The following is a 14,389-nucleotide window of genomic DNA, read 5'->3' as shown; positions in this document are numbered from 1 at the left end:
CAGACATCATTAAGAACTTGAAGGAATTCCTTCTCTTTCAAGCCATACAGGTTTTCAGGTGTGTCAAGATAGGTATAAAGACTTCCACCTGTACATAGTTCCATTACGATGACAGGCTGCTTCGAGATTTGCTAAAGAAGGGTAATAACGAAACATTCATGGCAATATTGAAGAGATATTGGTAATTATGATAATCATTGTTTGAGGAACACCTTGTAGATTCTAATAATTAAAATATCACAGTTAAAAGAGTCACAAACAGTACACTTTCTGGGTTTAGTACCATAAAAGCTGTTAACAAATAAAACACAAAAGTTGATAAAAGCTACAAAAATCATTGCATTTGATTGGCTGGGAGCAAATATGTGTGGCAGTTGTGATTGGTAGCATGTTTTGTAAGACACCTCCTAAACTTGATCATATCTTCTCCATCATATCCAGCTAAATTTTACTTCTTAAAACATTAATGATTGATCTCAGTAAAGAAACAAATAAGTTTGCTACAGGGAATATTACAATCCATCACGATTCATCTGAGATCCATGCAGTTAAGGACATGTACTTGACAATTTAGAGAAGGAAATATCAGAACAGGGGATCAAACTTCAAATGATAGCTATCAAAAGTCAAAACTACATTTTAGACACACACAAAATTATTCAAGCAATTAATTATGCTCATCTAAAATGACCTTATGAGTCATAGGTCAGTTTGACCTACACAATAGCGATACTGATCTACCACATGTATGCCCACATCCTGGTGGTCAACAAGTTACTCAGAGATTTTACCCTTTACATTTATCAACTTTGAAACGAAATAACTATGTGTACTATCAGGAAACAAACTCTTAAAGTGTTTGCTTAATCCATTAGATAAATATTAAAGTCTGTTACCCTTATTTTACAAGTCAAAGGTAATCTTGAATAATTTGTAAAAAAAGGGGTTTTCCTTTTTTTTTTTTTTTAATTGTGTATTTTAGTCATATAAAGGTAAATACACAATATTAATGGTACGATATGGTAAGATCTTTTTCAATGAAAAGAGCAGGATCCCATTTTATCTTCCGATTCGAAAGCTCTCCTACATTGCAAAATCCTCTATTTCCTTAAATACTTAAAGGGACAGTTCAGTTCTTGTTTAAGACCACAAATGCCTTCAAAGTGCATGTTTATTGCTCCTATTCTTGTTTATGACATTTCTAGTGCCCTTTTAGGACCTGAAATTGCTTATGAAGGTAATTTTAGACCCCAAAATGTGTGAAATAAAATAACATGGGTTTTTCAAGCTGAATTCTGTTAGAACGACATTTTAAAATTCCCAAACGTTTATTGATTCATTTAAGACCTTTTATTATCAGTTCCTGTACAGTGGTGATGAAAACACACTATTACAATTTACCTTTGCTTGTTGTTTTTCCTTTCATTCTTGGCCTTTATGCAATGTACCTTTTGAAGATTACTGTCTATTTTCAGAGGTGTGTTGCAGATAGTCAAGCACATATATTACTCAATAGAAAATAAAATATTTCTGTCCCTATTATCAATTATGAGAAATATGGAAAGCCTTGAAGATAACTTTTGCTAGTTATATTAACTCCCAACTCTGCTGTACATTCTAATTAAAGCTTCTGACAATGTATCAAATTTTTCAAATATTTATTGAAACTTACATCTTCTTCAATCTGGTCCAGATGGATGATATTTTTGTGGTTTAATTTAAGAAGGACTTCAAACTCTCTCTGTTGAACATCACGAGGACGCATGTAACTCAAATGGTTGAACATCTTCACAGCAACGACATCCCCATTTTTCTGAGAGCAAAAATAGGAAGAAAAGGAAAAATATTACATTACTTGTTGGTGCAGAGGTTTGGAGTAGTCAATATAATTTTGTTTATTGTACATCATACTACCGGTAGTTGCAAACATTAAAAAAGCATGAGAAGAACTTCAACTGAGTAAGACTTCTTCTAAATATGGTTCTGAAAAAATTGTCTAAATTAAAAAAGCAAGTAAGTAAAATAATATGAATTAGGGCATGGAATATGAGCACCAATATGGAAATAATTTACTCTTCATCACAAGTTGTAGTTCATCATTCAAAGCAATCACACCCTATCAAACTCATATCCAGACAGTATTAAATCCCAAATAAAGCCTCTCTGGGTTTTTTTGTAGGGACAATTACTTTGGAGAAAAGGAGCAACTGAATTTTATGTAACTTGTAACGTGCTCCTTTTCTCCCCATCTATGATTTACACAATAAAAGCTATGTTTATAAACAGAAAGAATCCATAAAAAGATCTCACCTTGTGACGGCCCAGGTAAACTGAGCTAGTGGCCCCAGTTCCTAGAACATCTTTAAGGTACCAGATGTATGTCTTGGTGCTTCTGATCCCTTGTGTAGCAGCCATGGTGATTAATTGAGGATTAACTTAAGATCGAATTGTGAGGGGCAGATTCTATAAATCTTTATATATATCTTAATTTGGAAGGGGGTAGACAGTCCTGACAGTCCTGGCTTACAAAATAAGGAGAGATTTGGGAAAATAAGTTCTGTGGCTGCTCAGGAATCAAAGGCCAGGACTGTAACACTGGAGGACTGTCATACTAGAGGAATAAAACAGGGTACTGTGAAATTAACCTATAAAGATCACTAGAACAGGCAGATCTGTTTCAAGGGCACCTACAACTATATTTACAGGAGATGGGACAGTGGGCAAAGATTTCTGAACAGCCACAAGTCTACCTAGTTTTCATATAAAGGTCCATCAAATACAACAGATGCTACATGTATGTCTCAAAGGTGCATTCTGCCATATCTTTACATGTGCTCTTCCTCCTATACAGTCTCTGAATGCACATCTACAAAGATTTCTCCAGCCACAATATGAGAGATTGCTGAAAAGTAATGAATGAGAGTAAAACCATTATAGCCTTATGGTTTAGGGCAATAAAATCAATAAATCTTTGCACAATGTTTGAATAAAGTGTTCTTTTACATTCTTCAAAGCTTTATCAAATTCACTCACAAATACCAGTTACAATGTAGCTTTTTGAAATCGAATTGAACCATAGATAAAAGCATAGATAATATAATATTTCCAAATTTCTCTTGAATTTAAAATAATTTACTGCTCTCTTTAAATAAGTAGATTTTTCACTAATCTAGCTATATATATGTATTCCACTGTTTGATAACTTTTGAATTGTGTGACCCACACATTCCGATTTAGGCCAAGGCCGCGCCCCCTACCCAATTATATTTAAAATAATTATCCTCCATATTCTTCACGACTGTCTTTTTTAAATAAGGAGGAAAATTAAAGGGAATGCATATATGTTCAGTATGATGAAAGCATATACAGTCGACCTATATGCTTTATGTTTTTTGTGCTTTCCATAATCTGGTAATGGAAGTTGTTCCATTTTCTGAAGTGAAGTGTTAAAGTGTGTCTCTCTTCCGCTAATCCCATTCCCATTTCTTCTTGACTATTTTCTAAAAAAAATTATTATTTCTTGAGGAATTGGAGGTCTACTTTTAGTTGAACTATACTCAAAAAGCATACCGTATGTTTTGTTAAAAGAATAATGTGATTTAAAAGTTGTTCTTCTCCTGCATTGGATCTTTTTATCCCGATATCAATTTCTTGCCAGTGTACATTTGTTAAAATTGATAAATCAAAAGATCTTCCAAATACTTGCTACCTTCTCACTGATAAAAAAACAGATGTTGACAAGACTCTTTGTGTTTATTGCAAAAGGAGTATTCTTTTATCAATTTTTGTCTTCAAACGCATTTTGGGGGAAAATCTTTGCAGAAGTGTGTCTTTGATGACATCTTCTTTCACATTATGATACAATTTAAGTGAAATATTGCCATCAAATTGTTGGCGAATTTGGGGCTCCCAACACTTTAGAGGGGCTTTAAGACCTCCCCAAACGTAATCTAAAAACATAGTACTCTGTTTGATTTTAGCTTTTCCATTCCATAAAAAAAAAATCAAATGTTAATATTTCAATTTTACGGAATGCCCAAGGGGGAAGTGGTGTGAGTGAGGATACTAATTTTGAAAGAACAAAAGTCTTAATTAGTTGAATTTTCCCAATCAAAGTCAAATCTCTTTGTTTCCACCACATTTAATCAGCTTTTTATATTTTACTTAAGATTTCTTTGTAATTATTTCTTTCCTGGCTTTCCACGTCTTAAATAAAGTGTATACCTAATATCTCTACAATGTTTACTTTCCTACCAAATGGAACTATTACATTTTTATTTGAGTTAGGGCCCAACAAATTCCAACAACAATATAAAAGTTTTGTCTCTATTCATCTTCAATCCAGACATATCAACAAAACTGGTAAATAATGTGTTTAGTCTATTAAAAGATTCAATATCTTAAACAAACAGTGACAGCTGCAAAAAGAATTTGCTTACGAGAATTAAATCAAAGGGAACCCCATGAATAGCCGAGTCGCTGCCTTTTGGCCTTTTGCAAATACATGTGCAAAACAGAGTCAAAAGCCTTTTCAAAATCTATTGCTAACAAATAAGCTTTTTAAATTCTTGTAGAAAAAACTTTGGTTAAAAACTTATAGTACACATTAAGTAACAAAATTGATCTATACTGGTAGTTTTTAATTTGGAACAGATCTTTCACTTCTTTATGAATAATTACTGCCTGAAATTATTGCTGGCTGAAACTAGACGATTCGCTAAACGATAGCTAAACAACCACTGAGGAAACTCAGCAGCGGTTTCTTTCGTTTTTCTACATGATTTTGAGCAGTGAATTAGCAGGAAATAACAAAACTGATTTATTAAGGTCACCGTCATTTATGGTAAAAGTATGATTTTGGAGCATCGCATTCAAAAGTAAGTATTTCAATAATAATTTTCATTTTTCTCCCATTCGTTTTGTACATGTGTGGAAAAGTCCCTACTTCTCAGCACATCTGCTGGAATGAGGTCCACACTCTTACTCCTGTTGAGCTCTAACATCAATCTGAAACAATAAGACCCAGACAAAAAGTTTCAGCATGCGACTTATATGAGAGTAAAGAGCAGGTTTGCAGCTTTAAAATGATGTAGTTCATTATTTAACAGTTAAAATGTCAACGATAGTTTTAAAAGCCTTCAAATTCGAAAATTGATTTTTGCCATTATTGCACGTTGCAGATAATTTTGTAAAATTTGTAATTGCCGATTTGAGCCCTAGCTTCAATCTGAAACAATATTTGACCCAGACAAAAAATTTCAACATGTGACATTTATGGAGGTAATGCTTAACTATTCACCTTAAATCTGATAAGCGTTTTTATCTCATTAAAATATCATACAATCATTTCCAATGCCTTTAAATCTAAAGACTGACAATTTGAGTTATATATTTTGTTCTAAGGCCGATTTCCATTAAAGCTTTGATTTAATTTTGAAACAGTGAAGAACTGGCCAAAATCTCTTGAAACTAGAGTATTTAGTATTAATAGTACTTTGTTCAGTTCAATCTCAATTAATTTATTTAACAATAGTCTCAACATGCTAAAAATTATGAAATCTATTTTGTTTACTCAACTAGTAAAACTCTGTAGAATTGCGTGATCCTAAATGCATGGAATATCATAATCTTAACTTAAAAATTGAAGTTAGACATTTTCAATCCAAAATGTTGAAATGTACCAGTTTATAAGGTTTTTGTTCTGCTATAATATACCATGTTTTATTTTCACATTGGAGACTAGTGAAAGCTTTTATATATATATATTTTCTCTTTGTCACCTACCGGTACATGTACTTGTTTATGTTACACTTACACATTCAATTTCCGTTTTCTATTTTGAAGACACCATAGGGCCAATTATATTGTTTCAGGGCCAGGGCTAACTTCCGCCGAATCCTGGTGGCAGTTAATGGTAGCTAAATCCTAAATTTAGCATTGTAGATTTGTAAAAGTTTATTTAACAAAAACGATGCATCAAACAGTGTTGAAAATATATCTTTTGAATGATTAATTCATGAAAATTCACTAACAAAAATTGTTCACAGGCGCAGTTTTGGTTGTGTGTGTCCGCATATACCGGTAACACTAACAGCTGTGGCCTGTGCAGTGCACGGCGCGGCGCGGTGCTAGCGCTCCACTCCAGGTCAATTTGCATTTGCATTATTAATCAGGCCTAACAAAGTTAGAACTTGAAGTCTATGACCATTATTATAAAATTAAAATTGTATCAAAGATATCTATACAGTTTACTTACAACCGTCGATACGGTCGACGTCACCGTGGGCATGGAGTTATTGCTGTTATTCGCGCAGCTCATTCAAGTCGGTGAGGCACTGGTCGAAAAATGTCTACGTGTGACTGTGGCATGCAGTACACTTTGATGTCGAGATAAGCGGAAGTCATACCCAAAGACGGGTGCGTCAATCGGGGAATCCCCGATGCGATTACGGATTACGAAATAAAAGTGACTTGCAGTAAATAGGGGCTTTTCGTTTGTGTGGACGAGGACGGCTTTTAAGCAGGGGCGTCGCTAAACCTTTATCAGTGGGGGGGGGGGGAGGGGGGGTGATGTAGAGGCCACCGATTACTGGGAATACTGACAAAACTAGCCACCAATCACCGACAAAATGGAATTTCCCACTGCTACAGATTTAACCCTATAAACCCGGAGCTGAAGGCTCGATCATTCATATGAACTAGCCTATCTATGGTACTTGCGTATGCGCAAATGGTCCTTTTCCTCGACAACATAAATATACGAATTATTTCGTCAACTTAGCATCATAGCTATATATTTAAATGCAGGCGCGTAGCTAGAATCTTATTTTAGGGGGCGATATAGTGAGCAAGCGCCCCGCCCCCCCCCCCCACTCAGTGTTATTTAGGGTACGCATATGCTTGTTCCCTCTTTTTGAAAGCACCCCCTATCTGAGGACTGCCAACATTTCTGAACCCCCCTTTCGCGGGCTTTTTCTGCCTCAATTTACCCCCCTAAATTCGGAATAATTTCTCAGGAGTCCAAAGAGATGAGAGAAAAAAGAAAAAAAAAACACCCCCTTTTTAAAGAAATCTCCGGGTGACGGTCAAATACACCCCCTTTTCTTACAATTCTCGGGCCGGACTTTGTCGCACGAAAAGTACCCCTTTACCGGACATTTTGGTAACACGCATGCGGTCATTCCGACCCCGGAGTGGGGGGGGGGGGGCGGGGCAAGTGCACTCCCCATAAGGGGTGGGTGAAGGTCCTCCCGCGCGAAGCGCGGCAGCTTTAACGTTTCATTGAATTATTATAGAAAGAAGACGATACATTTACCATTCTCGACTCTTAACCCTCATGTCTAAATTCAGTTTCTCCCCCCTCCCGCGAAACGCGGATCGAAGCTTTGACGTTTCATTCAATTATTAAAGGAAGAAGACGATTCGTTGTACCGTTTTCGACTCTAGATTAACCCTAATTGTCTGAATTCAGTCTACCCCTTTGGCGCGGAGGGCGGAAGCTCTGACTTCTCCTTAAAGTATTAGAGAAAGAAGACGATTCGTAGTACCGTTCTCCACTTTTAATCCTTATCTAAATGAAGTTTCCCCCCTCCGGCGCGAGGCAAATTATTAGAGAAAAAAGACGATTCGTTGTACCGTTCTCGACTCTTATTCTTTATCTGAATTCAGTTCCCCCCCCCCCCCCCCTCTCACGCGCGAAGCGCGGAAGCTTTGACATCTCATTAAATTATTATAGAAAGAAGACGATTCATTTACCGTTCGCGACTCTTAACCCTATATTTGTCTGAATTCAGTTTCCTCAACCCGCGCGAAGCTTTGACGTTTCCTTAAATTATGAGAAAAAGCAGACGATTCGTTCATGTTCTCGACTCTTCCTTATCTGAATTCAGTTCCCGGGAAGCTTAAACGCTTCCTTAAATTATTTAGAGAAAGAAGAAGATTCGTTGTACTGTTCTCGAATTTTAATCCTAAATGAAGTTTCCCCCCTCCGGCGCGAAGCGCGGAAATCTTTGACTCTTCATTAAATTATTATAGAAAGAAAACGATTCATTTAGCGTTCGCGACTCTTAACCCTAGTTGTCTGAATTTAGTTTCCTCCACCCTTTGACGAAAGGAAGCTTCAACGTTTCCTTAAATTATTAGAGAAAGAAGAAGATTCGTTGTACCGTTCTCGACTCTTATTCTTTATCTGAATTCAGTCCCCCCCCCCCCCTCCTCTCACGCGCGAAGCGCGGAAGCTTTGACGTTTCATTACAATTATTACAGGAAGAAGACGATTCGTTGTACCATTTTCGACTTTGGATTAGTCCTGATTGTCTGAATTCAGTCTCCCCCTCTGGCGCGAAGCGCGGAAGCTTTGACGTTACCTTAAATTATTAGAGAAAGAAGACTATTCGTTGTAACGTTCTTGATTCTTAATCCTTATTTGAATTTAGTTTCCCCGAAAATTTTAATACCTCTAATTTCTTTAGCTGATATTATAGGAAATTGAAACTTTGAGAAAATACAAGTGTCATAGTTGCAGTCTCTCTCGAAGTCGCAGTTCGTAGGAAAAATAAATTGTCGGCCGACCGACATTATACATCTCACCGACTTCAAACTTTTGCATTGATATAACACACGATCAAGGATCGATCAATATTACCGACACAGGTGACCCGACATAGCAATATATGTATGTGTGTCTTTTTTGCTCCCTTGACGAGACAACCCCACCCAACCCCCCTCTCTTTTTCACTCCCACCCCTCCCGTCTCAGGCTCCTTCCTCCCCCTCTGTCTCCTCTCTTAAACCTCTAATTTCTTTAGCTGATATTATAGGAAGTGAAACTTCGGGAAAATACAAGTATTATCTCTCTCCTCTCTTTCTTTTTCTCTCTCTTTTTTTTTTTTTTTTTCCTTTCCTCATTTTCTTTCTTTCTTTTCCTTTCTTTCCTCTCCTACCTTTTTTTCTTTTTTCTCCTTCTTTCTTCTCTCCTCTTTTCTTTTTCCCTTTCTTTTCCTTTCTTTCTTTTATTTCCTTTTCTTTTTTTTTCTTTTCTTTCCCTTTCCCTCTCTTTTTTCCCTCCCCCTTTTCTCCTTTTTCCGACGGCAGCGCAATTTCCCCGTCCTCTAACGATGCGAATTGGCGTCAGACACCCGTCCTGTTTACTAGTTTATAACCCTTTTCGTTTTTAGTCGACGCCCATTCTCTGCGCGATGACGTAATGGCCCCCACGCGCGTTTACTCGATTTCTCTTTCTTTCACTTCTTATGTTATTCTTCGCCTATTATTCTATCTTTTTTTTTTTTAATTTCGTTAAGTTATACAGTGCGTCCCAGAAAAAACGAAACCGAAAATTATCGTAGTTTTATCATAACTTAGTCACATTTATTATTAATAAATGATATTTGGAAAGCTTAGATCATCCTCTTTCATTTGATGCAACTCGTATGATGCATATTTCACGCATGAGTGATTCAAATGAATTTGAAGAGAGGAAACCAAAAAGTCATTTGGCGGATGGTATCTGAATTTCAAGAAGAAAATTACATTTCTAGAAAGTTGAGTTTCTGCCTTTTCATATGACACCTCAATCAGGACAAATGAACAAGGAATGACAAAGTTCTGTTTGTTTAAAGTAGTGCTTCCATTTCCATAATTTTATCAAACGAATTCGTTTTCACTGGCTGCCTGCCTGCCGTACCAACAAGCATAATTGACAACAGACTTAAAGGAAACCAAAACCTTCATACTAAGTTACTTTTATTGTAAAGTTTAAGATGTTTGAAAAATATCAGTGAAAATTTGAACAAAATCGGGCAAGGATTAAGGAAGTAAGAGCTTTTTTAAATTACTAGTCACTAGAGGGCGGTATTCAATTTGATGACATCATCTGTAAACAACTCTCCATGCCTTTTGTACATCAAATTTCATGTTTTTCCTTCTTTCTTGTGATTGAGATAATGTACTCCCCTGAAAGCAAGATATAGAATGCAAAATGATATAGAATGCGATATGATTCCAGGAACCTATTCTTTACAAGCTCTGCTTTTCTATAGGTTCCTGCACATTTCACAGTTTGTACTTTTATCTGGGTTTCCTTTAAATGATATTAGTTGTCAAACAAATGTGATGATTACCTTGTCAATTAATATAATCATTTTGTTATATTATGAAACAATATGTCTTTTATGTATATTTTGTTATCTGCATTATTTCTGCGTGTGAAATGTGAAATCAATAAACTCAAACTCAAACTCAATATGTTTTTTTGTGGACGCACTAATGTATAGAGTGATTTTTTTTCCAGTTAATCATGACAAATTTGAATTTTGATAAACTATTTATATAAAAGTCAATGATTAATAATATACATTATTCAGAAAATATTCAATTATTCAAAGTTCATAAAAGATATAGTGAAATTTCATGCACGCAATATGATACAAATCATATAATCTAGTCAAAGGCATGGGGAAATCAAGTTTTGGGGATAAAAAGGGAAATTAATGGTATACAAATATAAAGCAATTGATGAATAATAAGGCAATGACGTCATAAACTGATAACCGAATTGACAATTTGTGTTGAGTGATTTTCTAAGTTCCATAGTTTGTCATACTTTTAACAAAATTCATAACCTCCGATTTTACTCATGTTTTTGTTTGCTCCAGCTGTTTCTCTTGTTTATCTGCATCTGTTTAAAAGCAGATTTTTTTAAAATCAATAATGTGAACTGAACACTATTTTCTAGCTTTACGATGTATCGCATAGAAAATACAATTATTCAAAAAAAGTCAAGCTTGATCTTGATGATGTTCTTACTTCATGAACGCCCATGCATATATATATTTTTATTTTGAAAGCATTTTTTAAAATCAGTGAAAATGAATTTTGGCAAATCCATTATCGTCAGAATCCGTTTGGCCCTGTGTATAGCTTTGAATGCGCCAGAAGGAAGGCACCATAATGCGTTAACAAGTTTAACAGCAAATGCTATCCGGGGTACTATAGGCCTGCTGGGCAGGCGCGTACGCAGGATTTTTTGAAGGGGGGGGGGGGGTTTTAACATTTATAAATCGGGCCGAAAATTTCGCAACGACTCAGCCGACCGCTGAATAAGTGGGGGGGGGGGGGGGGTAAGAGGACACTTTTTTTTTTTTTTTTTTGGTCCCCAAAAAATCGCAACGACTCAGCCGACCGCTGAATAAGCGGGGGGGGGGGGGGGGGGGGGGGGGGGGGGGGGGGGGGGGTAAGAGGACACTTTATTTTATTTTTTTTGACCTCGAAATTTGAAAATTTGACATTTTGCTCCGTTGGGGGGGGGGGGGGGGGGTAAGGTCACCTGGTTTAGGTCAGTCATGGGGATAAAAAAAAATCCAAAGGGGGGGGGGGGGGGGGGGTTTTAGGGTTTTTTTTTGGGGGGGGGGGGTTTGTACACATAAAAATACCAAAGGGGGGGGGGGGTTAACCCCCCAAACCCCCCCCCCCCCCTGCGTACGCGCCTGCTGCTGGGCCTACAATAAAATTAAAATTCATATTTCTTGATTGAAACGTAGAGTCTTTCTCAATTTTCGACAAAGGATGATAAAAATCATATCTAAATCATAATTATATATATATGCAACAAAGATAATCGATGGCAACTTATGTACTTTTCTCCAATATGCGCATGAAGGGACTTTCATAGCATATTTATATTATGAACCAGCAAATTAGAAGCACAGATTAAGAAGCAGTGGAAGTTGCCTGGGAAGTTCAGATACTATACACACAAGCTCCTATTTCACAAAAAAGTGTACATTTGTCAACTTTATAATTCTAAAACACTTTCGCCAATCCCACATTCTTAATTGTTACGCATCTTTCAAATATTCTGTGCATGCTCGTCACCCTCACAATATAACAAAAACATTACAATTACATCTGATCCAGCGGTGGATAAATCAGGGATATCATTGTTCAGGTGTAAAACAAATGTCAAAGGTACCCGTTTAATTCCTGAATTTAGTTCAATAAAAGAATTGGAGCAGATTATTTCTTAGACAAACGAAATGCAATTGCTAAATAGCAGACTATATAAAGACTATCAAATCAAGCATTGTACTGTATTTTATTTTCCGTTTTACAATCAGTAAATATGTTTCTTTTGTGATAAACGTGGAGAAAATTACCAACACAATTTTGTTTTAATGCAATAAATAGTAACAGTAACACCCCCTCCCATTTTTCTTGAACATAAATGAATTTGAGCAAGGCACATGGAGAAAGTGCATGTACAAACGCCAAATCCCCTGCCCCCTCAAACATCATTTTAGAACTACGGTACACCACTTGATACAATAAAACGTGTGAGAAAGATTGTTAATATGCATATTTTTTAAAGACTTGACATTAAAAAAAGTAGGCCTGCATATAAGTTTTCTCTCATATTCAAATCAAGCATTTGGTAACTAGATGCCATATTAGGGTTAAAGCAATAATAAATAAAGAACATTTTAATAAGCAAATGTTGAATAATCAAATTGAAATATTTAATGATGTTCATCGTACATGTTACATATCTTTTGGCATATATAATTCTATAAACTACCATTTTAAAACATTATATACTTTATATGGGTCATACATGATCATTGGAAAATAAAACTGAAAATGTTTCATTATACATAATTAATTCTAAAACCCACATTTTTGTATACAGAACAATAAAACACCAAAAACACTTTCTTTGGAAAGTCTTTTTCTTTCTTTTACAAATCATCAAAGTGTTGAATAAAAAAAATCCATAACACAATATGAGTGACTTTGTTTGATATTAAGAGTACATCATGTTGATAGAATCAATCAAAGTCAGAAAAAGATGCAATTAATACTGTTTGACAATTTCATCTTTGATACTGGCAGCGTAAATCAGAAATACTGCCGTGTAATGATCTGTCCAAATGACTGGCATAACTAAAAAAAAATGTTTGTACTTCCTTGCATGAATTTAACACCAGGCATGCTTCTCATCGCGAATTATGGTATTGAATTTCCTCCTTACCACAAAAATAACATTATCGATAACCTTTCTTGGTTTGATAAATTTGTTCTTCCCTGATTTCATGATTCAATAGGCCATTTTCGTAATGTAACCAAATTTAATGCATAATCTCTATGTGAAGTGCCTCAATACAAACTATTTCATTCACCTGGTAAGAATAATAGTATTTCAACAGTCAGAATCCAAACTGCATACATTAGTTGTTGCCAGGTTAGACAAACATTATGGCTTGACCTACCTAGCAACACTTGATATATGCAGTTTGCATTCTGACTATTGAAATATTATTATTCTTATCAGGTGAATGAAATAATTTGTATTGAGGCACTTCACAAAGACTTGTGCATTAACTTTGGTTACATTACGAAAATGGTCTATTGAGGTTGAAAACATCTGGACAGTGTTTCACCAGGAAGCTGTAATGAATGGAGATCCCGTCCAAGAGGCCCCTTTGAAGTCATCCGTGGCACCGCGCGTCTTTTGTTTCCCCTACCGTAATCCCCTTAATCCCCCTCCAAAACCTTACAGCTCCCTAGTAGCACTAAGTCCTCCCTTTCCACACACAGCCCAGCCCAGCGAGCACGGCGGCTTTTGCTTTGCCGGCCCGTACTTTGGGTGAATAGTGGTGCTAACTTGACAACTTCTAGCCCTAAATCAATAAATGCGCAAACATATAACACAATTTCATTTAGTTCTTTAGGAAGATAAACCTTTGGACTACCTTCCTAGCTATGTACAAATTTCGGAAATTTTCAGAAAATGTCAATAATTAGATGAGAAAATCATGATTATGAAAATCTTTCATTCGCTCTAACTCATGATTTCCTTGGTCGATTTCGCTGGTAAAAATGGCCATGTCTTCAGTAGAGCTATCCGAGAACGGAAAACGCATTTGATGACTAATAGAAAGTTGCATTGGTCATAATGTTGTGAATTCTGCATTTTATATGTTATAGCTAAATACATCTTCCATGAACATGACTTAATTTGTCGGTGCCACGCATGGCTTCAAAGCCCGATGCTTGCATATTTTTGCAAACGAGTGAATAGAGAACTTAGGGAAGCAGGTGGCGTTGCGTAACATTTCGTACTATTTGGAATGCCAGAGAGGGACTGTGCATTGATATGGACAGCTGTTGATGGAAATGATGGCTGGAGAGGGTTACATTTCTTTTTGTTAAGCCAGGTTAATCTTGAATAATTTTCCCTCAGAAAATTCTTTCGAGACGGTATCTCCATTCATTACAGCTTCCTGGTTTCACGAAACCATCATAAGCACAAGTCCGCAGACAACCCATTGGAATGTGTGTATTTCAATGCAACACATGTTTCAATTGGATGTTGGTGAACTTGTACTTGTGAT

The 14,389-nt window shown here is 36.2% G+C and overlaps 1 protein-coding gene across 1 annotated transcript in view; it reads right to left on the bottom strand.

The window, feature by feature from the left end:
* LOC579073 (serine/threonine-protein kinase TBK1) overlaps positions 1–6,363 on the bottom strand; it is a 42,897-nt gene extending 36,534 nt beyond the window's left edge. The window contains exons 1-4 of the mRNA XM_779207.5: positions 6,257–6,363; positions 2,311–2,902; positions 1,673–1,813; positions 2–131 (exon numbers count right to left, since the gene is read on the bottom strand). Coding sequence (XP_784300.4) covers positions 2–131; positions 1,673–1,813; positions 2,311–2,415 — 376 coding nt within the window. The 5' untranslated portion in view covers positions 2,416–2,902; positions 6,257–6,363. The remainder of the gene's footprint in view (position 1; positions 132–1,672; positions 1,814–2,310; positions 2,903–6,256) is intronic.
* Between the last annotated feature and the right edge of the window lie 8,026 nt (positions 6,364–14,389).

Source organism: Strongylocentrotus purpuratus, unplaced genomic scaffold (genome assembly GCF_000002235.5).
Source record: "Strongylocentrotus purpuratus isolate Spur 01 unplaced genomic scaffold, Spur_5.0 spur5_scaffold_6, whole genome shotgun sequence".
Taxonomy (NCBI): domain Eukaryota; kingdom Metazoa; phylum Echinodermata; class Echinoidea; order Camarodonta; family Strongylocentrotidae; genus Strongylocentrotus; species Strongylocentrotus purpuratus.
The sequence above is the reverse complement of the archived record's forward strand: the minus strand, read 5'-3'. Positions and strand labels throughout refer to the sequence as shown.